The sequence below is a fragment of the Ovis canadensis genome, chromosome 12, assembly GCF_042477335.2.
Source record: "Ovis canadensis isolate MfBH-ARS-UI-01 breed Bighorn chromosome 12, ARS-UI_OviCan_v2, whole genome shotgun sequence".
NCBI classification, from domain to species: domain Eukaryota; kingdom Metazoa; phylum Chordata; class Mammalia; order Artiodactyla; family Bovidae; genus Ovis; species Ovis canadensis.
Window position 1 is genome coordinate 87,378,647 of NC_091256.1, and position 22,409 is coordinate 87,401,055.

Sequence of the window (22,409 nt, forward strand, 5' to 3'; positions counted from 1 at the left end):
ATATCTTATAGTAACTTTGAAAGTGTGAAAGCATTAGTTGCTAAGTCGTGTCTGACTCTTTGTCACCCCAAAGAGTCTCTGGACTGTAGCCCGCCAGGCTCCCCTGTCCATGGAATTCTCCAGGCAAGAAGAATGGAGTGGCTGCCATTCCCTTCTCCAGGGGGTCTTCCCAAACCTGGGATTGAACCTGGATTCCTTGCATTGTAGGCAGATTCTTTACCGTCTGAACCACCAGGGAAGCCCTGAAAGGGTACAGTGGTGGTTTTTTGTGGGGTTTTTTTTGGCCAAGCAGCGATGCTTGTGGGACCTTAGTTCCCAAAGTAGGAATGAAGCCCATGACCCTGGCAGTGAAAAGGCAGAGTCCTAGCTAGGCTGCCAATGAATTCGCTAACAATAACTTTAAATGGAGTATAATCTATAAAAATACAGAATTACTCCGTTATATACCTGAAATGAATACAACACTGTAAATCAATTTTTAAAAATTATGGGGGGAAAAATAAACATGTTCTTGACTCAATATTCCTTAGCTGCTTTTCACAGACTGGTATTTGTGTTTACCTAACGGCTCCTTCATCCTACTTGTGGCCTCTCTGATGACCTTTTAACCCCATGACATTCTTCTCTTTACATATTTCCGGATAGTCTCTTCCCTTTCTTCTCAGGAGAAGACTGAGTGTTCTACAAGGGGCCCACGAAAAGGGACCAGGAGTAACACAGATTTCCTAAACAGTTCTGACCGGGGGGCGTTTACTGAGACAGAGAAGTTTTGGGAAATCTCCACGCGTTCATGGCCCTTAAGCCCAGTTCTAGATTCAACGTGAATGGATGTGTTCTGTGTGGGACTGTCCTGCTCTGTGTTTTCAGCCAGAGCCGCAGTGACAACAGGGCTCCACCATACTCATATTCATGCTATCATGACGATGCAGATTAGCAACAAAAACAGTACCTAAACCGCCACACTAATGGCCTAGAGTGGGGAGAAATGAGACGCTTGTCTAAAGCTTCTCAGTTATTTTTGCTTAGAGAAACATAATGATTCCTTCAACTCCAGCGACTGTTGATTTCTCCTATAGTGATCTTCCTGAGGGTTATATATATATATATATATATATATATATATATATATATATATATATATATACATAAAATCTTCAAAGGATAATCAAAAGAGACAGGAATTTTGCTTTTATCCATCAGAGCAGAGAAGCCCTGAGTACTGCTCTTGTTTACTAAAGGCCTTCTAATTAAAACGATCTCTTATCATAAGAAGGCATATATCACAGTTATTAAAGCGAGAGCTTTGAAGCCAGGCAGTCACGTGTGACCTTGGGCAAATTACCGAGGTGGGTGCCCTCAGTAAAATAAGGATGCTCAAAGTCCCTCCTGGGGTGCTGGGAGGGTTAAGTGAGATAATATTTGGAGAGCTCTTAGAAGAGCTTCTGCTGCATACTAACTCAGGAAGCATGAACATTAATCATCATTTCCATTGTAACTAGGAGAGAAACGAGAAGGCTACAACAGTTTACTTTTTGAAAAACAGTTCAGTATCTCAGAACTATTCTTTCTCATAAAAGTAGTCCAGACAAAAAATGTTTCAGCTGACTTCTAGGAACTATTTTTTGGAATTTCATATACACATATATCTCATTAGTAAGAACACTGCTAATTTTTATTAGATTATTCATCTATTCAAATCTTAATAATTTTGCTTTATTTTCTTCTAAGATGAAAGTCTATGTCTCTCTAAGATAATAGCCTAAAATGTAACAATTAGAAAATCCACGGTCACCAGGCATAACTTTTTCAATGTACTTTCTTGCTACACCTACTGAAATGTTGCTGTTGATTTTTACTCGCTCAGTCCTGTCTGACTCTTTGTAACCCCATGGACTGTAGCCTGCCAGGCTCCTCTGTCCATGAGATTCTCCAGGCAAGAATAGGCTATTTTCTTCTCCAGCGTCATCTTCCTGACCCAAGGATCGAACCCAGGTCTCCTGCATTACAAGTAGATTCTTTATCACCAGCCACTGGGGAAGCCCCAAACTTACTGAAATGAAGGCTTTCCTTTTGGATCCGTACTGGCTCCCCAAAAGTAAAAGAAGGGTTCAAAACCTTTTTTCCTTTTAAGAAAGAACAGCAAAGTGGCTGGCATTAAGCTGTACTGCAAGTGCAGCAGTGTCAAAATCAGCTGCTAACTGGTGATAAATATTCTTCTATTCTTCTTTAAACAGTAGGACCTTTCATGAAAAACTTTGGTGACCCTCCTCCCACTATAACAGCTACCTACGCTCTCCTCTGTTAATGAGGTCTGCGGAAGGGTGAAGACTACAGATTTTCACTATGCAAAAGGACCTTAGTTCCACCCCATTACTGTCACACGGTGTCATCCCCAATTCCAAATAGGACACCAGCCCCACGGGTCATAACGATAATGAGATCACATTATGTAAACACTCAGGAGGTGTTGCAAGCAGTTTGTCCATGAGCTGACAATAATCTGCTTGTCTGAGGTGAAAAGCAAAAAAGCCTTATTTTAACACAAAAGTTCCATTGAAGCTAAATCTTCTGCCGTGAGCTGAGGAGAGCAAGGAGCTTCTGAAGGACTGCACGTTCAGCTCACTTGCTAGGTCAAGGAAACTAAGTTTTTCCCCAAGCTGAAAGCATTCATGAAACGCAACCCTACCTGCATCAGAGGGAGGTCCACAGCCACTCAGATCACCTGTACCTTTCAGTGAACAAGTGATCTCAACAGCTTTTGTATTTTTGTGGTGAAAAATGAAATTTCATTTAAGGTTAAAGTCAAATTTTGGGAGATTTGTAGATAAGTACTAATTATCCCTTGTCTTTTAACCTTTTATTTCTCAATTCTAGCAACTATTTACTTACACACAGACTAAAGATTTTGCAGATGGTAAAGCATCTGTTTACAATGTGGGAGACTCGGGTTCGATCCCTGGGTTGGGAAGATTCCTTGGAGAAGGAAATGGCAATCCACTCCAGTACTATTGCCTGGAAAATCCCATGGACAGAGGAGCCTGGTAGGCTACAGTCCATGGGGTTGCAAAGAGTTGGACATGACTGAGCGACTTCATGTTCACGTTCAAAGATTTCCTTCCTGCTGGATTAAACCTATAGATAACTAGGTGGGGGGGAAGCACCATTACCACCAGGTGAAAATGAACACACTGGGGATTATTCACTTAGTTCATCCCAAATCTAGAACAGCATCTGGTACACAGCAAACACCCAGCAAACACTGGCTGAAGGAATGAAGAGGACACTTTTAAGGTTTCAAGCGAAACTGTCTCCCAGAGTCAGGACTAAGTACTGGATCATCAAGTATAGAGTCAGGACTAGGTACCGGATCATCAAGTATAGAGTCAGGACTAGGTACTGGGTCATCAAGTACAGAGTTAGGACTAGGTACTGGATCATCAAGTACAGAGTTAGGACTAGGTACTGGATCATCAAGTACAGAGCAGCACTCGGTATGGGAAGTGTAGAGTCAGGACTAGGTGCTGGATCATCAAGTGCAGAGTCAGGACTAGGTGCTGGATCGTCAAGTATAGAGTCAGGACTAGGTGCTGGATCATCAAGTGCAGAGTTAGGACTAGGTACTGGATCATCAAGTACAGAGCAGCACTCGGTACGGGAAGTGTAGAGTCAGGACTAGGTACTGGATCATCAAGTACAGAGTCAGGACTAGGTGCCAGATCATCAAGTATAGAGTCAGGACTAGGTACGGATCATCAAGTACAGAGTTAGGACTAGGTACTGGATCATGAAGTACAGAGCAGGACTTGGTACAGAAAGTGTAGAGTCAGGACTAGGTGCTGGATCATCAAGTGCAGAGTCAGGACTAGGTGCTGGATCGTCAAGTATAGAGTCAGGACTAGGTACTGGATCATCAAGTGCAGAGTCAGGACTAGGTGCTGGATCATCAAGTGCAGAGTCAGGACTGGGTATTAGATCATCAAGTATAGAGTCAGGACTAAGTACTGTATCATCAAGTATAGAGTCAGGACTAGGTACTGGATCATCAAGTATAGAGTCAGGACTAGGTGCTGGATCATCAAGTGCAGAATCAGGACTGGGTACTGGATCATCAAGTACAGAGTCAGGACTAAGTACTGTATCATTGAGTATAGAGTCAGGACTAGGTACTGGATCGTCAAGTGCAGAGTCAGGACTAGGTACTGGATCATCAAGTGCAGAGTCAGGACTAGGTGCTGGATCGTCAAGTGCAGAGTCAGGACTAGGTACTGGCTCATCAAGTACAGAGTTAGGACTAGGTACTGGATCATCAAGTACAGAGTTAGGACTAGGTACTGGATCATCAAGTACAGAGCAGCACTCGGTACGGCAAGTGTAGAGTCAGGACTAGGTACTGGATCATCAAGTACAGAGTCAGGACTAAGTACTGTATCATCAAGTATAGAGTCAGGACTAGGTACTGGATCATCAAGTGCAGAGTCAGGACTAGGTGCTGGATCGTCAAGTATAGAGTCAGGACTAGGTACTGGATCATCAAGTGCAGAGTCAGGACTAGGTGCTGGATCGTCAAGTGCAGAGTCAGGACTAGGTACTGGATCATCAAGTGCAGAGTCAGGACTAGGTACTGGATCATCAAGTCCAGAGTCAGGACTAGGTGCTGGATCGTCAAGTATAGAGTCAGGACTAGGTACTGGATCATCAAGTGCAGAGTCAGGACTAGGTGCTGGATCGTCAAGTGCAGAGTCAGGACTAGGTGCTGGATCATCAAGTATAGAGTCAGGACTAGGTACTGGATCATCAAGTGCAGAGTCAGGACTAGGTGCTGGATCGTCAAGTGCAGAGTCAGGATAGGTGCTGGATCATCAAGTATAGAGTCAGGACTAGGTACTGGATCGTCAAGTGCAGAGTCAGGACTAGGTGCTGGATCATCAAGTACAGAGTCAGGACTAGGTACTGGATCTTCAGGTATAGAGTCAGGACTAGGTACTGGATCATCAAGTACAGAGTCAGGACTAGGTGCTGGATCATCAAGTGCAGAGTCAGGACTAGGTGCTGGATCATCAAGTATAGAGTCAGGACTAGGTACTGGATCATCAAGTGCAGAGTCAGGACTAGGTGCTGGATCATCAAGTGCACAGTCAGGATAGGTGCTGGATCGTCAAGTATAGAGTCAGGACTAGGTACTGGATCATCAAGTGCAGAGTCAGGACTAGGTGCTGGATCGTCAAGTGCAGAGTCAGGATAGGTGCTGGATCATCAAGTATAGAGTCAGGACTAGGTACTGGATCGTCAAGTGCAGAGTCAGGACTAGGTGCTGGATCATCAAGTACAGAGTCAGGACTAGGTACTGGATCTTCAGGTATAGAGTCAGGACTAGGTACTGGATCATCAAGTACAGAGTCAGGACTAGGTTTTGGATCATCAAGTGCAGAGTCAGGACTAGGTGCTGGATCATCAAGTATAGAGTCAGGACTAGGTACTGGATCATCAAGTGCAGAGTCAGGACTAGGTGCTGGATCATCAAGTGCAGAGTCAGGATAGGTGCTGGATCGTCAAGTATAGAGTCAGGACTAGGTACTGGATCATCAAGTATAGAGTCAGGACTAGGTGCTGGATCATCAAGTACAGAGTCAGGACTAGGTACTGGATCATCAAGTGCAGAGTCAGGACTAGGTGCTGGATCATCAAGTACAGAGTCAGGACTAGGTACTGGATCGTCAAGTGCAGAGTCAGGACTAGGTGCTGGATCGTCAAGTATAGAGTCAGGACTAGGTACTGGATCGTCAAGTGCAGAGTCAGGACTAGGTGCTGGATCATCAAGTGCAGAGTCAGGACTAGGTGCTGGATCATCAAGTACAGAGTCAGGACTAGGTGCTGGATCATCAAGTATAGAGTCAGGACTACGTACTGGATCGTCAAGTGCAGAGTCAGGACTAGGTGCTGGATCATCAAGTGCAGAGTCAGGACTAGGTGCTGGATCATCAAGTGCAGAGTCAGTACTAGGTACTGATCATCACAGACCAAGTAGCTGTTCCTAAGTAATTCATTTCCTTGATACTACAACACAGTGTCAATTAGTGACATTTCAAATAATGTAAGTGCTCAATTATATTACAGTTAAGTATATTAAGTAAAAGTGGGATGTCACTAATGTGTGTCACACATACGAAATGAGATGCCTTCTTCCACGTCTTTAAGTGGGCACTTATCACCCTGACAAGCATAAGAACGTGGGGCAGGAAACTGAAAGGTCTGCTCCTACTGCTGCTGGGGCCTGCAAAGCAAAAAAAAAAAAAAAAAAAGCAGACTTCTAGAAAGACACTCATACTTAAAAACGTAGCAGCAGTTGCCATGTTCAGACCTGTCTCTTTGGATTACATTAAAAGATACTACGTGGACCACAATCTCAGTTCCCTAATTCTTACTCAAGTAGTATTGATAGATAGCACTAGTATTTCTCTAGCAGAAAAAATTAGTCAGGAGGAACAAACTAACTGCATTTCTGAGACATTTTTTTTCCAGTCATATTAAGAGACTATCCAAGCAAACCACTGCCAGCTCACGAGACCATCTGCATGCCCAGCATAACGTATCAGGCAAAGTCAGTCAACACTACAGTTCTTTATAAGATGAACAGGTGTAGCGAAGGCATCAGATCTTTATGAGAAAATGGTCGTTTACAAAGTAGACATACGTGACAGGAGTGCAAAAATCACAGATGATTGTTATTCAGAAAATGGACAGCCACTCTGGAGCTAGTCTTTACCTCCACAAAAGCCACCGGAAGTGATCTCTTCTTCAAATGCATCAGAGAAACCCTTTCCTGCATTTAGTTTTGCCAGTCGACCATCGATAAACTGAAATTAAAACATGTCAAATGTTAACTGTCATTTACGTCATAAGGTTAGACTTTTACTTACACCAGACGTGCTAGAAGCAGACACTGACGTATACCTGCATGTGTATAAACACAGACACACAACAAGAAAACGCAGACCACTGGGAGGGCAGGTGGACCATAAACAGCAGCCAGTTAGACAAAGCCCATTAGTAAATAAAACAGTGTGGACACAAAGACCACAGCCCCTTGGAGGGTCTGCACAAGGCTGCTGCCAGCCGAACCTTGGCCTCGGGGAGCTGAACCCAGCCCCAGGCCTCAGTGTTCTCAGTATTTGCTTCAGGACACGGCTGCACACATTAACACAGGTTTATTAAGGTTACGTAAGCATCCGAGAAATGTTAGATGTTACTCTTTTGAGGTTGATATTAACTTTATCCAGTAAAATAAAACACTCCAGATCTGAACTACTAGTCCTAAAGGGTAAGAGCACCAGATAGGTCTAACCACTTAATAATAAAACAAATATAACTTCACAATTACCAGCAAATGTGTTGACCAAATAAGCAAAACTATGGTTACGAATATGAATAAAATTCAGGTAAATTCATGTTGAGTTACAGGAGGTTACCTTAAACAATATTTTTCTGCATTCTGAAAGGAGAGATGGGGGCGGGAACTCAAAGCTACCAAAAGTACGCAGAGATCCTCTTCAAAACACAGCCCACCATCTGCTCTGCCTCATTTCCACCCTGCTCCTACACACAGAGCAAAGCAGAATCTCGGGGTTTCTGAAAATATCCTTAAGGGATTATCTTGTTGATCAGCTCCAGGCATAAACCAGTGACATGTTTTACACACACGTATATCACTGGCACTTGGTTAGTTTTATATGGTTGGTCTGTGGCACTGGACGCGTGTGTTGCTTAGATTATGAAAAATCTTATAAATGTTTTGTGGTTTCCCCACTCATGATGATGGTGAATTGTCTTTAAGGCTCCATTGCATGAGAGCCAAAGGCTGACATAAGGAAGTCTTCAGTGATGTCTGAAGAACAGACTTGAGACTCTGAGGATTAACGTAAGAGGTTCCTCTTCATCTTAAGAGAATTAATCCTGGCCATGATTTTTCCACCCTATAAAATTTAGATAAAATAAGAGACCTTGACTTCTAAAACTTTCCCATGGTCTGCCCTGGTTTTCTGGTTAAATGGGTAAAGAACAAAACTAACCAACAGGAGGGGTGAGGTCGGTGTCATTCCCGGGCAGAAACTGGAGACCGCTAACCGCGCGTCGGCGGTTAAGATGCCGAGACAGAAATCTCTTCCAGACCCAAATTAGGAAAGAACGGCCAATGAACCAACAGGTTCCTGTGCAAAATGACGTTTAACTGCCTTATTACCGTAGGACGGTTTTGACCAAAAATGTGGTAAAATGAGTTTAAAGGGACATAATCTAAAAGGACACGGCCATAGCATTTTTGCCAAGAGTATGAGCTGCTCTCATGAAAGTGAGAACTGAGAGCAGGGCCCATAGATGACCCATTTTAACACCCGCATTATGCTTGGCGGGGAGGAGGTACTGAGACGACAAACAAACTTGAACGTGGAGCCTGGTGTTTGAGAGGCTGCCTCTCACTACCATTGTTAGCTTTATGATCTCGGGCAGCCTGCTGCATCTGAGACCGTCTCCCCTTCTGTAAAATGGGAATAACAACACAGAAACATCTGATGGGATTTTGTGAGAGTTAGTTACCACAGGGGAAAGGTGAGGGATAAATCAGGAATTTGGGATTAACAGATACACACTATTATACATAGCATAAATAAACAAGGACCTACTGTATAGCACGGGGAACTCTACTCAATATTGTGTAATAACCTATATGGAAAAAGAATCTGAAAAAGAGTAGATACATAACTGAACTGCTGTGCCGGACGCCTGAAGCTAACACAACGCTGTGTATCAACTATACTCTTAAAAATTTAAACGATCACATTTAGTGCCCACGGTGCGGGCACACAGTAAACGTTAAATACTCAAGTCCACTTTCCCCACCACCTCCACCCTTCCCGTCTCTGTCAACTCCTGCGCTTCCTGAGAAGGGATCACGGCCCCTTGGGTAGAGGCAGCTTTAACGCCCAACACGTTAACTGGAAATAGACGCTTACCGAGGGATGCAACACACAGAACTGATCCTAAAGGGCACACACTTTACGTGGTTTAAGAGTTAAATAGCTATAATGTCTGGAATTACTCATTTCATCTTGTGCTAAAAGGCAGTAACTTACAATCCTGGGTGTCTTTGCTACTACATACAATAAACAGTTAATTTGAAACTAATGTAGCTTAAAACGCCTGCAGAATTTGACTTACGCACATTTTCAACACAGTATGATAAATCAAACTAAAGTGATCCAATGTGATGGATTTTGAAAAAATAAGGTGAAGCACAATGATAAATTTAAAGTAATACATTACTGACAAGTGGAACAAACTAAGACATCCTTTTAAAGGACTTAATTTGCCTTAAAAGATTAAGACTACAAGACTTTTTAAAAGGCTTTCATTTTTATGTTTACTGGAAATAATCCATTCATTTTAGTTTGAGTGGAACACTTCAAGTCTAGAAAGAGATAAATCTCAAAACTATTTACTGATGATGCATTTTTGAGCATGACTAATTACTTTGTGTTACTAAACTAGTGATTTGAGCTAACAGAAATGCACCACTTGGTAAAATGCCCCATGTTATCACTGACTTTGCAAACAATCTTCTCAGTGACTGACACTTATCAACATACACACTTAATGAAAATGTTCTTAAAAGGTGGATTGTGTGCACACACACACACATACACATTACACACACACACACACATACACCAACGCAGACCCCCAGGAACAACTGAGAAGAGATATTAATGGAGAGGAATGCTGAACCTAACAGTTCTCTAAACTCCTTTTTCTATTTTTGATTCAATAACAGCTTTTTTTTGTTTCCCAAGTGGGGTTGGTTCACGGTCACACCACTCATAACCGGAGCGTTTCATTGTAGGTGAAAACAATAGCTGCTGCTGTACAGAGAGAATTTTCAACCAAACAGCATTACTTTCAGGAAGAGCAAAGGCTACACCACACACATCGCTTAGCAAATGCATTCAAGATGCACATTCTGGAAGAATGAGCTAAGAATGGCAAGTAATAATAGGTAAAACTGTAAATAACAATGGAGGTACTTCACATATAAGATAAAGTTAGGTTGCAAGTAGGTTTTTAAAAGAATGCATGAGTATGCTTTTTAAGATAATGCATTTTACGTAAATCTTTATATTTTGCTTTTTATTCCAAAAGGAAAAATTAAAACCTGGAGCTAAACATGCGAAACAACCACACGAAACTTAAAAATCGTAATTAGAAATCTCAAGAGAGCTCACAGGCCTAATTCCACAGTGTAGATTCCATAATTTAATTATGAAAAATAGCTGAAATTTATTTAGTAAGTATAAATATATTCCTTAAAATCAATACCATCATCCCCTCTAAGTCATCAACAATTACAAGAAGTGGATCTGGTTAATCCTTAGGATGTGATCTTAAGGTGGTGTAACAGGTTACAAGGTAAGTGTAATTAAGCAGCAAAACTGCTTCCTGCTGCCTCTTTTTGATACTGACATCACTGAGGTTTTCTGAAGTGTGTTTATCTTCACATAACTATCTGAATAGGAGACTGAGTGACTCTAAAGAAACGACGTGTTGCTGTAAACGCACTTCAGCATGCACCACTGCCTAACGGAAATGGACGTGCACCACTTCAACTTTTGAAACACAATATAAGATGAACTTATAAAAATACAATAAAACATAAAGGACACACCTGGATGGCAAGCTTCTTCACCAAAAAAAATGTAAAAAATATGTTCTGGCCAGATTCACAGCTTACACTTGAACAGTAGGCCAGTGGACCACGGGGAATGTATCTTTCCTCTGAGACAAAGTGTACGTTTCTCTTAATACTTTGATACTTCACTACTCAGCCCATTTCTGGCATTTAGTCCCCAAATCCAAAACAAGTTGCGCTACTAATCTGTGTTCTAATGACTTCAGTGGTTCAGACATGTGTCCTATAAATATTTAATTGCAATCAATCCATCAAATCTCTGAGGATGACAGCGATTACATTTCAAGATTCTTCTATCATTTTAAGAGAAATATGTGATTTTTCAGTTAAAAGCTCGTGAGAAGGTTGTCCTGAGGAGAGGGGGCCAAATGAGGAGGGGGGGGCACTGACGTCAGTGCCAAAGTGGCATTCTGGTCCCTGACGCAAAGCAGCAGGGTCACACGTGCAGCACAGCGCACAGACCTGCACCCCCACAAGAGCCTCGGGATGAGAGTGAAGAGGAGAGTGGGAAAGCTGGCCTAAAGCTCAGCGTTCAGAAAACGAAGACCGTGGCATCCAGCCCATCACTGCATGGCAAATAGATGGGGAAACAGTGGAAACAGTGGCAGACTTTATTTTGGGGGGCTCCCAAATCACTGCAGATGGTGACTGCAGCCATGAAATTAAAAGACACTTGCTCCTTGGAAGAAAAGCTATGGCCAACCTAGACAGCATATTAAAAAGCAGAGACCATTACTTTGCCAACAAAGGTCCATCTAGTCAAAGCTATGGTTTTTCCAGTAGTCATGTATGGATGTGAGAGTTGGACTGTGAAGAAAGCTGAGCGCCTAAGAATTGATGCATTTGAACTGTGGTGTTGAAGACTTTTGAGAGATCCTTAGACTGCAAGGAGATCCAACCAGTCCATCCTAAAGGAAATCAGTCCTGAATATTCATTGGAAGGACTGACGCTGAAGTTGAAGCTCAATACTTTGGCCATCTGATGCAAAGAACTGACTCATTTGAAAAGACCCTGATGCTGGGAAAGATTGAAGGGGGAGGAGAAGGGGACGACAGAGAAAGAGATGGTTGGATGGCATCACTGACTCTATGGACATGTGTTTGAGCAAGCTCCAGGAGTTGGTGATGGACAGGGAAGCCTGGCGTGCTGCAGTCCACGGGGTCGCAAAGAGTCAGACGCGACTGAACTGACTGAACTGACTGACACTCCTTTGCCTGAAGAAAAACGTTGTTTGGTTGCTCAGTCCAACTCATTATGACCCCATGGACTGCAGTGCACCAGCCTCCTCTGTGCTCCACTGGCTCCCCGAGTTTGCTCAAATTCATGTCCACTGAGTCAGTGATGCCATCTAACCGTCTCATCCTCTGCTGTCCCCTTAATGACTACATTTCAAAAATTTACTTCTTATTAGAAACCCTTTTTGAGCACAAAGATAATGAATAAAGTCTTGAGAGCTAGAGAAAAAACATTTTTAATAAATCAGAAATCTTTAGAAATGTAAGTAAAAATTTAAATATTGTAAAAAAAAATACTTTTAAAACATATTAATTTCTTATGGATCTTTAACATTTCCTTTCTATATAATACTTTGGGGTTAAAAAAAATAAGCTGTCTAATTTAAATATTTCTTCTTACACAGGCTCAGTAAACCCTGACGGGTTAGTGAGAACCACACTGAAGTAGTACAATAAATTAAATCATCAGGTGCTTACAGATCTGTGCTCAATGCCAGGCCTTCAGTTCGTAGCTATATATAAACACAGACTGTAGTAAGTGGGAATAAGGTAGGTCAGCTTAAAGCTAAACCAAGAGGATGAAGTATGTGAAGGGACAGAAATAAACTATTATTTTTATTCCATTTCAAGGACGGGGTAATCACATGACTGAAGCGTACTAAATTAGACCGCCATGGTACAAGAAAGAGAAACTCACTCTGAAGGGTATAAAATTTACCACTCTGTGCAATTTATCATTAGAACCAGTAACTCAATGGGACAATAGTCCTTCTAAGATATATCAACAGACATGAAATAATTTGCAACAGGATTAAGTCTTTTGAACTTCATGACCACCAGACAATGAACTCATTCATTCATTCAATAAACTTTTATCTGAATATTTACCATATGCCAGGTTCTCTTTTAGATGTGTGAAGACCAGAAATGAGTGAAACAGACAAAGATTCAAGCCTTCATAAGATTTAAGTATCTAGTGTTGGGGGATGGCAGGGCAGGGCGCAGAGCAGATTGCATGAAATAATAAATGCAATAAGTCATGTAACATGTCAGGAGGGGATGAGTGTGGAAAATAAAACAGAACTGCTAGGGGAGCTCGGGGGTGGGGGGCAAGGAGCTTTCAGGTGTGGACAGTGAGGTCCAGGGCAGACGTCATGATGAAGACAACGCCTGAGCCGAGGCTAGAAGGCAGGGAGGCAGCGGGCCCGGGGTCAAGCGGGAAAGCAGACCTAGGAAACGGGACTCCCAGCCATCAACACAGCACAGAGCAGGCTGGTGGGAAGTGAGCATCTGGGAGGCCTGCACAGAGGCCCAGAGATCCAGGGATGAGCTGAGCAGCCGTGAGGCCGGTTCTCTCCTGAATTCACAACCTAACATCTCAACAGCGCTCTGGGAAACCCCTTTCCTCTCCAGCCCCCTCACTCTCCATCTACTCTGCACCTCTGCTCCCTCTGAAGGTCCAACGGCCTCCCCCCTCTCTTCAGCTGATGACCCTGCTTCCAAATCCCATTGATTAAAAAAAAGAATCTAAAGCAACTGAAGGAGGCATTCTGCCAGCCCTGGGCACCAGCTTTCCTCCAGCCAAGTGCGGTGTCGGCTCCGCGGAGACCAGCTCCTCGCCCAGCCCACAGACTCGTGTGCTCCTGCTGACCCCATGTCTTCTCCCGCTCTGTCCCTGTCGATGCTCCTCCTTAGGGGACAACTCAGGCCAGCCGCCAGGACTGCTGTCCCCAAGGCCTCCTCGCCTGCCCTGCAGTCACACGGGCTCCCTCACCTCCCCAGCAGCGCTGTGCCCACTGGGGCGTCCCATCTCCACGTGACCGAGCCCAGAGGTCAGGTCCACATTCTCCCCTGATTCAGCCTGTCACCAGCATCTGACAGAGCCGGGCCCTCGTCCTCTCCTTGGCCCCAGCGGTAACTGAACCCTCTCCCGTGTCCAGGGTCGCTCACTCACCCCTCCTCCTTGGTGGCTGCCCTCTGCTACTCCCCGGCCCCTGGGCCGCCTGTCATTCCCATTTATACTCTCCCCTCACTGTCCCACTTGGTCTCCAGTCCAATGACTCTAACCATCTCTCAACACACTGATGACGCCCACATTCATATCTTAGGTCTAATTTTGGCCTCTGCCTCTTTATCCATTTGCCTAAAGTGAAAGAAAGTATTAGTCATCCAGTCATTATCTGATTCTCTGCAACCCCATGAACTATATAGCCTGCCAGGCTCCTCTGTCCACAGAATTCTCCAGGAAAGAATGCTGGAGTGGATTTCCATTCCCTTCTCGATGGGATCTTCCCGACTCAGGGATCAAACTCAGGTTTCCTGTACTGCAGAATCTTCACTGTCTGAGCCACCAAGGAAGCCCCAGATTAATGTCTTGTTTGGATGTCTAACAGACATCTCAGACTCATGTCCAAAACTGAATGCTTATTCTTCCCCCCAGATTTCTCCTCCCCACAGTCTTCCCCATTTCAGAAAAATTAACACACATCCTGCCAGTTTCTTGGTTGAGAAACCACGGATCCATGGATTCTTGACTCCTCTTTCTCTCATACTTCACATTAAATCTTTCAGCGCATCCACTGACTTTATCTTCAGAAGAGATCCACATCTGATCAGTCCTCACACCTTCCATGGACCAGATGCAAACTGCCGTCTCTGCTCACCCAAATTACAGCACAGCCTTAGATATCATTCTTCGGCTTCCACGTCTGACCACCCTACAGGACGCTGCTCAAATGCCACACTCTCCCTGAAGTCTACCCAACTAATAAGCTCCTTTAGTTGGGCTTCCCTTGTGGCTCAGCTAGTGAAGAATCCACCTGCAATGCGGGAGACCTGGGTTCGACCCCTGGGTTGGGAAGATCCCATGAAGAAGGGAAAGAATACCCAGTCCACCATTCTGGCCTGGAGAATTCCATGGATTATATAGTCCATGGGGTTACAAAGCGTCAGATACCACAGAGCAATTTTCACTTCACTTCAAGCTACTTTAAGCTGCAATCCTACCCTGACCCCTGGTGATCCTCCTTTCCTGTTTTATTTCCTTTTCCACAGTAATTATCAACATGCTACATAATTTAGTTAACTTATTTTCAGTCCCCCTCATATAGAAACACAGAATTCACAACATCAGAAATTCTTTTCTGACTTGTTCTCCAATGCAACCCAGCACCCAGAACACTTCCTAGGAGAGCAGACACTCAAATACACTGTCGAATGAGAAGAGGAATAAAGGACACTTAGGTGAGTGCTTCTATACACAGTGTGCGTGTCTTTATGGCGTGTGCACGCATGCTTAGTTGCTCAGTCTTGTCTGGCTCTTTTGCGACCCCATGGAGCGTCCCCATGCGACGCCAGGCTCCTCTGTCTATGGGCTTTCCCAGGCAAGAATACTGGAGCGGGTTGCCATTTCCTCCTCCAGGGGATCTTCCTGACCCAGGGATTGAAACCACGTCTCCTGCATCTCCTGCATTGGCAGGCAGATTCTTTCACCATTGCGCCAGTCAGTAAGCCCCATTTCTATGGTATTTCATTAATAATGTAAATCTCTGGGTTTTAGTTCAGGACCCCTAAATCACAAATTTGAAGGTGAGCGTCAAGGACATGCATCTTTAATAGACTTTCCAGCTAAATCTGCTGCAGGAGGTCTGGGACCACACTTAGATAAACAAAGTTTAGGATGCTACTCGAAACTCATCAACAAAGGGTGCCGAAAAATGTATTTCCAGTCCTAATAAGTTCTCTCCTGATATACTCCTTCTCTTTACCAACAAGTGTCTGCATTTTCTCTAGGGCAAATGTTACTTTTCCATGTTATAAAATATGTGCTTGATACAGTCACCATCTCCCATCTGCTCATATGTCAACTATTTCCTAATACTCCAGAATGGTTGACTCTTTAGCTCTAGTGATGCATGTGCTGATCTGAGCTAAAGATGACATCCCATAAATAAGAAACTATCATGCTTCTTTCAAAAAAGATTAACAGGAAAATGGAGAGATGTATAAGAATGTATTATTTATGTTAAAAGCTTTCTAAAGTCTCCAACCAACGTAAGAGTGAAATATTTGGCTTTTGACTGCTTTTGTCCAGCACCTTATTAAGTCACGGCACAAAATGCAGAGCACCGAGGGCCTCGCAGAATGCCCACTTCACGCACTGCAGCATTACGTGGCTCTAGGCTGGGAATTACAGACACCACTCAATGGAAAACACAGGAACACCTGACTCCTACAATGTAAGGATTTTTGCAAACGAGCTCCATTATATTCAATTTTTCAAGTTCTTCACCTCCCACAATCATAAAGACATTCTGCTGCCTATTCCTTACAATAGGAATAGCGGGTTTTATTTGGTTTCTTTATTTAACAATACCAAGCGTCTACACCACTAGAATGCCTGCACTGAGTAACGTGGAATGGAGAGAGACAGTGCGGGCAGAGGAGACAGGGAGGCAGCCAGCACCCGTGCCCTTATTCCTCATTTACCCCTGGGCAGACGGGGGGGTCTTAGCTGCTCTGTGTCTAAGTCCCAGGCTTCCCTGGTGGCTCAGGAGTAAAGGACCCGCCTGCCAATGCACGAGACACAGGCTCAATCCCTGGGCTGGGAGAATCCCCTGGGGAAGCAAATGGATACCCACTCCAGTATTCTTGCCTGGGAAATGCCACGGACAGAGGAGCCTGGTAGGCTAGAGTCCGCGGGGTCACAAAGAGTCAGACACGACTGAGCGCATCCAAGTCCTTACTTTACCACATGCTACTGTGGGCACTCTCAGCAAGTTATTTCGCCCCCCATAACTAAGGGTTAACAGAGTGCAAAGGGGCAGTGATAAAGTATGACATGCTGTGGCACTGCGAAGATGGACCCAGCTTAGAGCATTCAAACAGTACCCAGCATGAGTCAGTGCTCAATGCGTGTTATTTTCATTCATTCCTAATTACCTTCATTCAGTCCGTCACTATTTACCATCTACTGCAACTCAAGGGAGGAGCATAAAGACAAGGAACCATCTTCAGAGACCTGACAGCCAACGCCCAGGACGGCCGCAGTAACAGCCAAGGCCCAGGACGGCCGCAGTAAGGGTCTCTGGAGATGCAGGAGAGGGAAAATCAGAGCGGCAAAACCCAGAAGGTGAAGGCTTCTGTGTGCCAGGCTAGGGTCTGAGTGGTGTCCTAGACAAGTGAGAAAGACTTAAGATTTGCTTTTCAGAAAGAACACTCTCTGGCTTGAAAGGGGGGCTAAATGAAAGAACACAAACCACTCCCGCAGCGCAAGTCACTGACACCTGCGCTGGAGAGAGCGAAGGAGGAAAAGCCGAAGGATATTCAGAAAGAAGGGTCAACAGGACACAGTCAAACAACTATGTGGGAAGGACTGGAGATGATGGCGTGAGAAAAGATGATGCCTAATTTTCTGGTTTAGGCAACAGAGTAAAACTAATACACAAACGAAGGGGTGCATATGTGAGGATGCATCTATGTGAAAAGGCATCACCAGTGTATGTGTGGGAGTGTGTGTGTATATGCCCACACATACACAAAGATACCATACACACACACACACACACCTGCAGTCACAAAGAGTCGGACACAACTGAGCGACTTTCACCATCTGAATAAAGACGTGTTCAAGACCCCTCATCATAGGTGACTAATGCAGTTAGGGTCCCTCGTGAGGAAGCCCCAGGAGCTGGCATGAGTCAGAGACGTGGAAGTCTGAGTACAGAGACATTCGGGTAATAGACAGAGGAAAGCACAATGAGCAAGGGCCCTGGAGAAACTGCCCAGAGAGTCAGGAGGGGAAAGCGAGAATGTCGTTGTTGCTGTTGTTGAGTCGTTCAGTCATGTTCGACTCTTTGCGACCCCCTGGACTGCAGCTCTCCAGGCCTCCCTGTCCATCACCAACTCCCGGAGCTTTCTCAAACTCATGTCCATTGTGTCAGTGATGCCATCCATTCTCTGTCACCCCCTTCTCCTCCCACCTTCAATCTTTCCCAGCATCAGGGTCTTTACCAATGAATCAGCTCTTTGCATCATGTGGCCACAGTACTGGAGCTTCAGCATCAGTCCTTCCAATGAATATTCAGGACTGATCTCCTTTAGGAAGGAATGGTTGGATCTCCTTGCAGCCCAAGGCACTCTCAGGAGTCTCCTCCAGCACCACAGTTCTAAAGCACCAGTTCTTTGCACTCAGTCTTCTTTATGGTCCAACTCACATCCGCACATGGCTACTGGAATAACCATAGCTTTGACTATATGGACCTGTCAGCAAAGTAATGTCTCTGCCTTTTAATATGCTGTCGAGATTTGTCATAGCTCTTCTTCCATGGAAACTGCATAGTAAAATGAGCAGAAACTTTAGTTCCAGGGGTCTTAACAAACAATACCCAAGAAAATAATTTCCTTTACTGTGTTAAGTGTAATGGGAGATAAAAGGAAGAGACCTAAAAATACCAGCTCAAATCTCTGTAAAGCTTCGAGTTAAAGACGGTGCTGCCAGGGCTGTGGATTTAAGAAGCAGTTTCTGGGATTCCTTCCAAATCCATTATCTGAAGAGGAATTTATCCAAATGGAACCGACTCTCATCCATCTAAGCCGTGTTTATTCCCTGGTATCGTGGAATGTTAGGGCCGAAAGGTATCTCAGACCTAGTGACCCTTCAGTCTAACTCACGTTACAGACACAGAAACCAAGGCCTGCAGAGGATGAGAAGTCAGCTGTCAGTGAAAACACAGCCCATTATGGGTGGATCCATAAAGAGCATGTGTACATATATATATGTATACACACATATACATATACTATATATTTGTGTGTATGCATGTTTTGGGGGCTTCCCTGGTGGCTCAGTAAAGAATCCTGCCTGCAGTCCAGGAGATCTGGGTTCCATCCCTGGGCTCAGGAAAATGCCCTGGAGAAGGGAATGGCTACCCACCCCAGTATTCTTGCCTGGAGGATTCCATGGACAGAGGAGCCTGGTGGGATACAGCGCTTGAGGTCTCAATAAGTCAGACACAACTGAGCCACTAACACTTGCACTTTCTTTCACTTTCATATATGTTTTCATACAATACTTACATAATTTAAATTATAAATGAACAGCTTAATGCATAATGATAAAGCCAACTGCCAGAACATGCCCTCCCTTAAGGAAACGATCAGAATCCTTTCAGCTTACCCTTCCCTTGTCTTTCTTCACAGCTTTATCACAAAAATGTTTCCCTAAATCATACATCATTTCGCTCTTCTCACTACAGAACACTGTTACATAAAAGGACTCATCATATCCACTCTTCAGCGACGTGTTCCTCGCCCTCACTCAGTCACGTTCAGTTTCACTGCAGTGCGCTCATCTCTCTGCCGTGCAGCTGCTCCACTCTAGGAACATAACCACTTAGTCATCTTAATACTGATGAACGTGTGAGTTCAGCGCCAGCATTTTGCTGTTACGAGTAATTTTAGTGCATGACTTTTGCTGCTAAATTTAGAGTGAAATCACTAGGTCAAAAGAAATTTGTGTGTTTAAGTTTAGCACCAAAGTGCTTTCTCCAACAAGCTGTGCAAACTTTCACTCCTATCAACAGGTGAAACTTGGTCCCTCGCTCCACGTCTTTGCCAAATTCTGAGATTTTCAGGTTTTTAAACCTGGGCCGATCTGGTGAGTGTGAGGTGATATTCCATTATGTTTTTACCTGCTGCTCTCTGATTATAAACAAGGCTGAGCGTCTTCTCGGTCTTCATCAGCCATTCAGGGTTTTCAAGTGCATGTGCTTATCCACGTCTTGGGCACAATTACATTTTTTTTTTTTTAACTAACATGAAGGTTTGGTTTTTATATTCTGGACTTTACTCCCTTTGGTGGTTCAAAAGAATTGCAAATATGAAGTCTTTTGATGGTCAAATCTCTTAATTTCAGTGAAGTCAAATTTATTAAGTTATTTCCTTATGTCCTACATAACTGATCTTTATACTCAAGGTAATGAAAGTCAAGTGAGTTTGGTGTGTTACTTTCTAAATCTTTATATATTTTTTGGCTCAATTACATATGTGAGGAGTTCCAATGCTAAGAGATAGGACCTTCCTCAGAGAGAAATATTAATGTTTTAATATTAAGTATAATGTTTACTGAAAATGTCTTTAATCATGTATTTTTGCTTTTATCATGAATATTATGAACAGTTTTTGCACCTGTTGTGATGATCTAATGATTTTAGTCAAAGAGGATAGAGAAAAAGTTGGCTTAAAACTCAACATCCAAAAAACTAAGATCATGGCATCTGGTCTCATCACTTCATGGCAAATAGATGGGGAAATAGTAACAGACTTTATTTTTTTGAGCTCCAAAACTACTGCAGATGGTGACTGCAGCCATGAAATTAAAAGATGCTTGCTCCTTGGAAGAAAAGCTATGACCAACCTATACAGCATATTAAAAAGCAGACATTACTTTGCTGACAAAGGTCCATCAAGTCAAAGCTACAGGAGTCATGTACAGATATGAGAGTTGGATCATAAAGAAAGCTGAGTGCTGAAGAATTGATGCTTTTGAACTGTGGTGTTGAAGAACTCTTGAGAGCCCCTTGGACTGCAAGGAGATCAAAGCAGTCAATCCTAAAGGAAACCAGTCCTGAATATTCATTGGAAGGACTGATGTTGAAGCTGAAGCTGAAGCTCCAGTACTTTGGCCACCTGACTCGAAGAACTGACTCATTGGAAAAGACCCTGATGCTGGGAAAGACTGAAGGCAGGAGGAGAAGGGGACAACAGAGGATGAGGTGGTTGGATGGCATCACGGACTCAGTGGACATGAGTTTGAGCAAACTCTGGGAGTTAGTGAAGGACACGGAGGCCTGGCATGCTGCAGTCCATGGGCACAACTGAGCAACTAAACTGAATGATTTTACCCCAGAATCAGTTAATATAGTGAATTACATCCATAGATTTCCTAATGTGCAATTACCACTTAATTTCCAGAATGAAGACAATCTACTCATGAACCAGTAACCTTTTTAAACCTTGCTAGAATTGGCTAAAAATATTTTAAATTTTACATCTGTAGTCATAAGTATGCCTGGCTTATAATGTTTTCTTCTCATGTCATCTTAGATTTTAGAGTGGAAGATTATCCCAGTCTTAAAAGAGAAATTGAAGTGTCTCTCTTTTGCCATAATCAAAACAGTGATTTTTTTTGGAAACTGAATTGGAACCAATTGATTCTTGAATGTGTGGGAGAACCTGCCTGTCTGATACAGTAAATGCTGATTAAATTTAATTCCTATGTGTGGGTACTGTGTGCGTTCAGTCATGTCCGACTCTTTGTGACCCCACGGACTGCAGCCTGCCAGGCTCCTACATCCATGGGATTTTCTAGGCAAGAATATGGGAGTGGATTGCTATTTCCTTCTCCAGGGGATCTTTCTGACCCAGGGACTGAATCCAGGTCTCCCACATTGCAGGCAGACGCTTTACTATCTGAGCCACCGGGGAAGCATATTTACCATTTATTTTGGTCTTCCTTCCTTCTTGCATCTCAGACCTTCCATCTTAGAGCTAAGAAAATTTTCTCCCTGAATTACTTACTTAAAGTTCTTCCTTAAGAACGTCTTTCTCCTGTTGGTGTGGTAGTCAAGGTTCAACTAGAGAAGCAGAACCAGTAAGAGATTAGACAGACAGACAGACACACATACACATATGAGATTTATGATAAGACCTTGGTTGACATGATTATGAGGGCTGGCTAAGTAGGCTACAGAGGATAGGCAGCCAGGAAGAACAGACACGGCAGGTGGGTCTGCAGGCAGGGGCCAAGTGGCCACCCACAGACAGAGCTCCCCTCTTGCAGGCAAACCTCGGGCCTGTTTTACAAGCCTTCCACCCGGTTCTGACAGGCCTACCCAGCTTACGTAGGATAGTCTTCCTTACTTAAAGCCAAATGACTACAAGTTTAAACTACATACAAACAAGTATCTTCATAGCAACACTTAGATTTGCTGCTGCTGCTGTTCAGACGCTAAGTCTTGTCTGACTCCTTGCAACCCCATGGACTGCAGCACGCTAGGCTCCTCTGTCCAACACAATCTCCTGGACTTTGCTCGAATTCATGTCCATTGAGTTGGTGATGCCATATGATTAAGTAACAGGGGGGCCACAGCTTTGCCACGTGGACAGACCATTATAGGCAACACAGAGTGCAAACTCCACTTTTGCAGGGAAATGTAGTCACAGTTCTATTACAATTAAAAGATACTTTATTTGGCCAAGGATTCTAGGTATTCTTTCTAAAGAATTTTTTATTAATTCTTTCACACTTACTTAAAAAGTCTCTCTTTATTGAATATTTTAGAGCAGAATACACTGTGCAGGTATAGATTTCTCCTTGTATCCTCAGTCTGGGGCTGAGGGACTTCCTGACAGATGAAGCATGCGTGTCACTGGCTCC

At 43.7% G+C, this 22,409-nt stretch overlaps 1 protein-coding gene across 3 annotated transcripts in view; it reads right to left on the reverse strand.

The window, feature by feature from the left end:
- The window catches only part of DENND1B (DENN domain containing 1B), a 261,857-nt gene that overhangs the window by 41,143 nt on the left and 198,305 nt on the right, over window positions 1–22,409 (reverse strand). For 2 of the 3 annotated variants that reach the window (XM_069544323.1, XM_069544322.1), the window contains one exon: window positions 6,764–6,854. In XM_069544323.1, the coding sequence (XP_069400424.1) occupies window positions 6,764–6,854 (91 nt within the window). Of the gene's footprint in view, window positions 1–6,752; window positions 6,855–22,409 lie in introns of those variants that run through there. The other variant, XM_069544325.1, reaches the window with a different exon arrangement.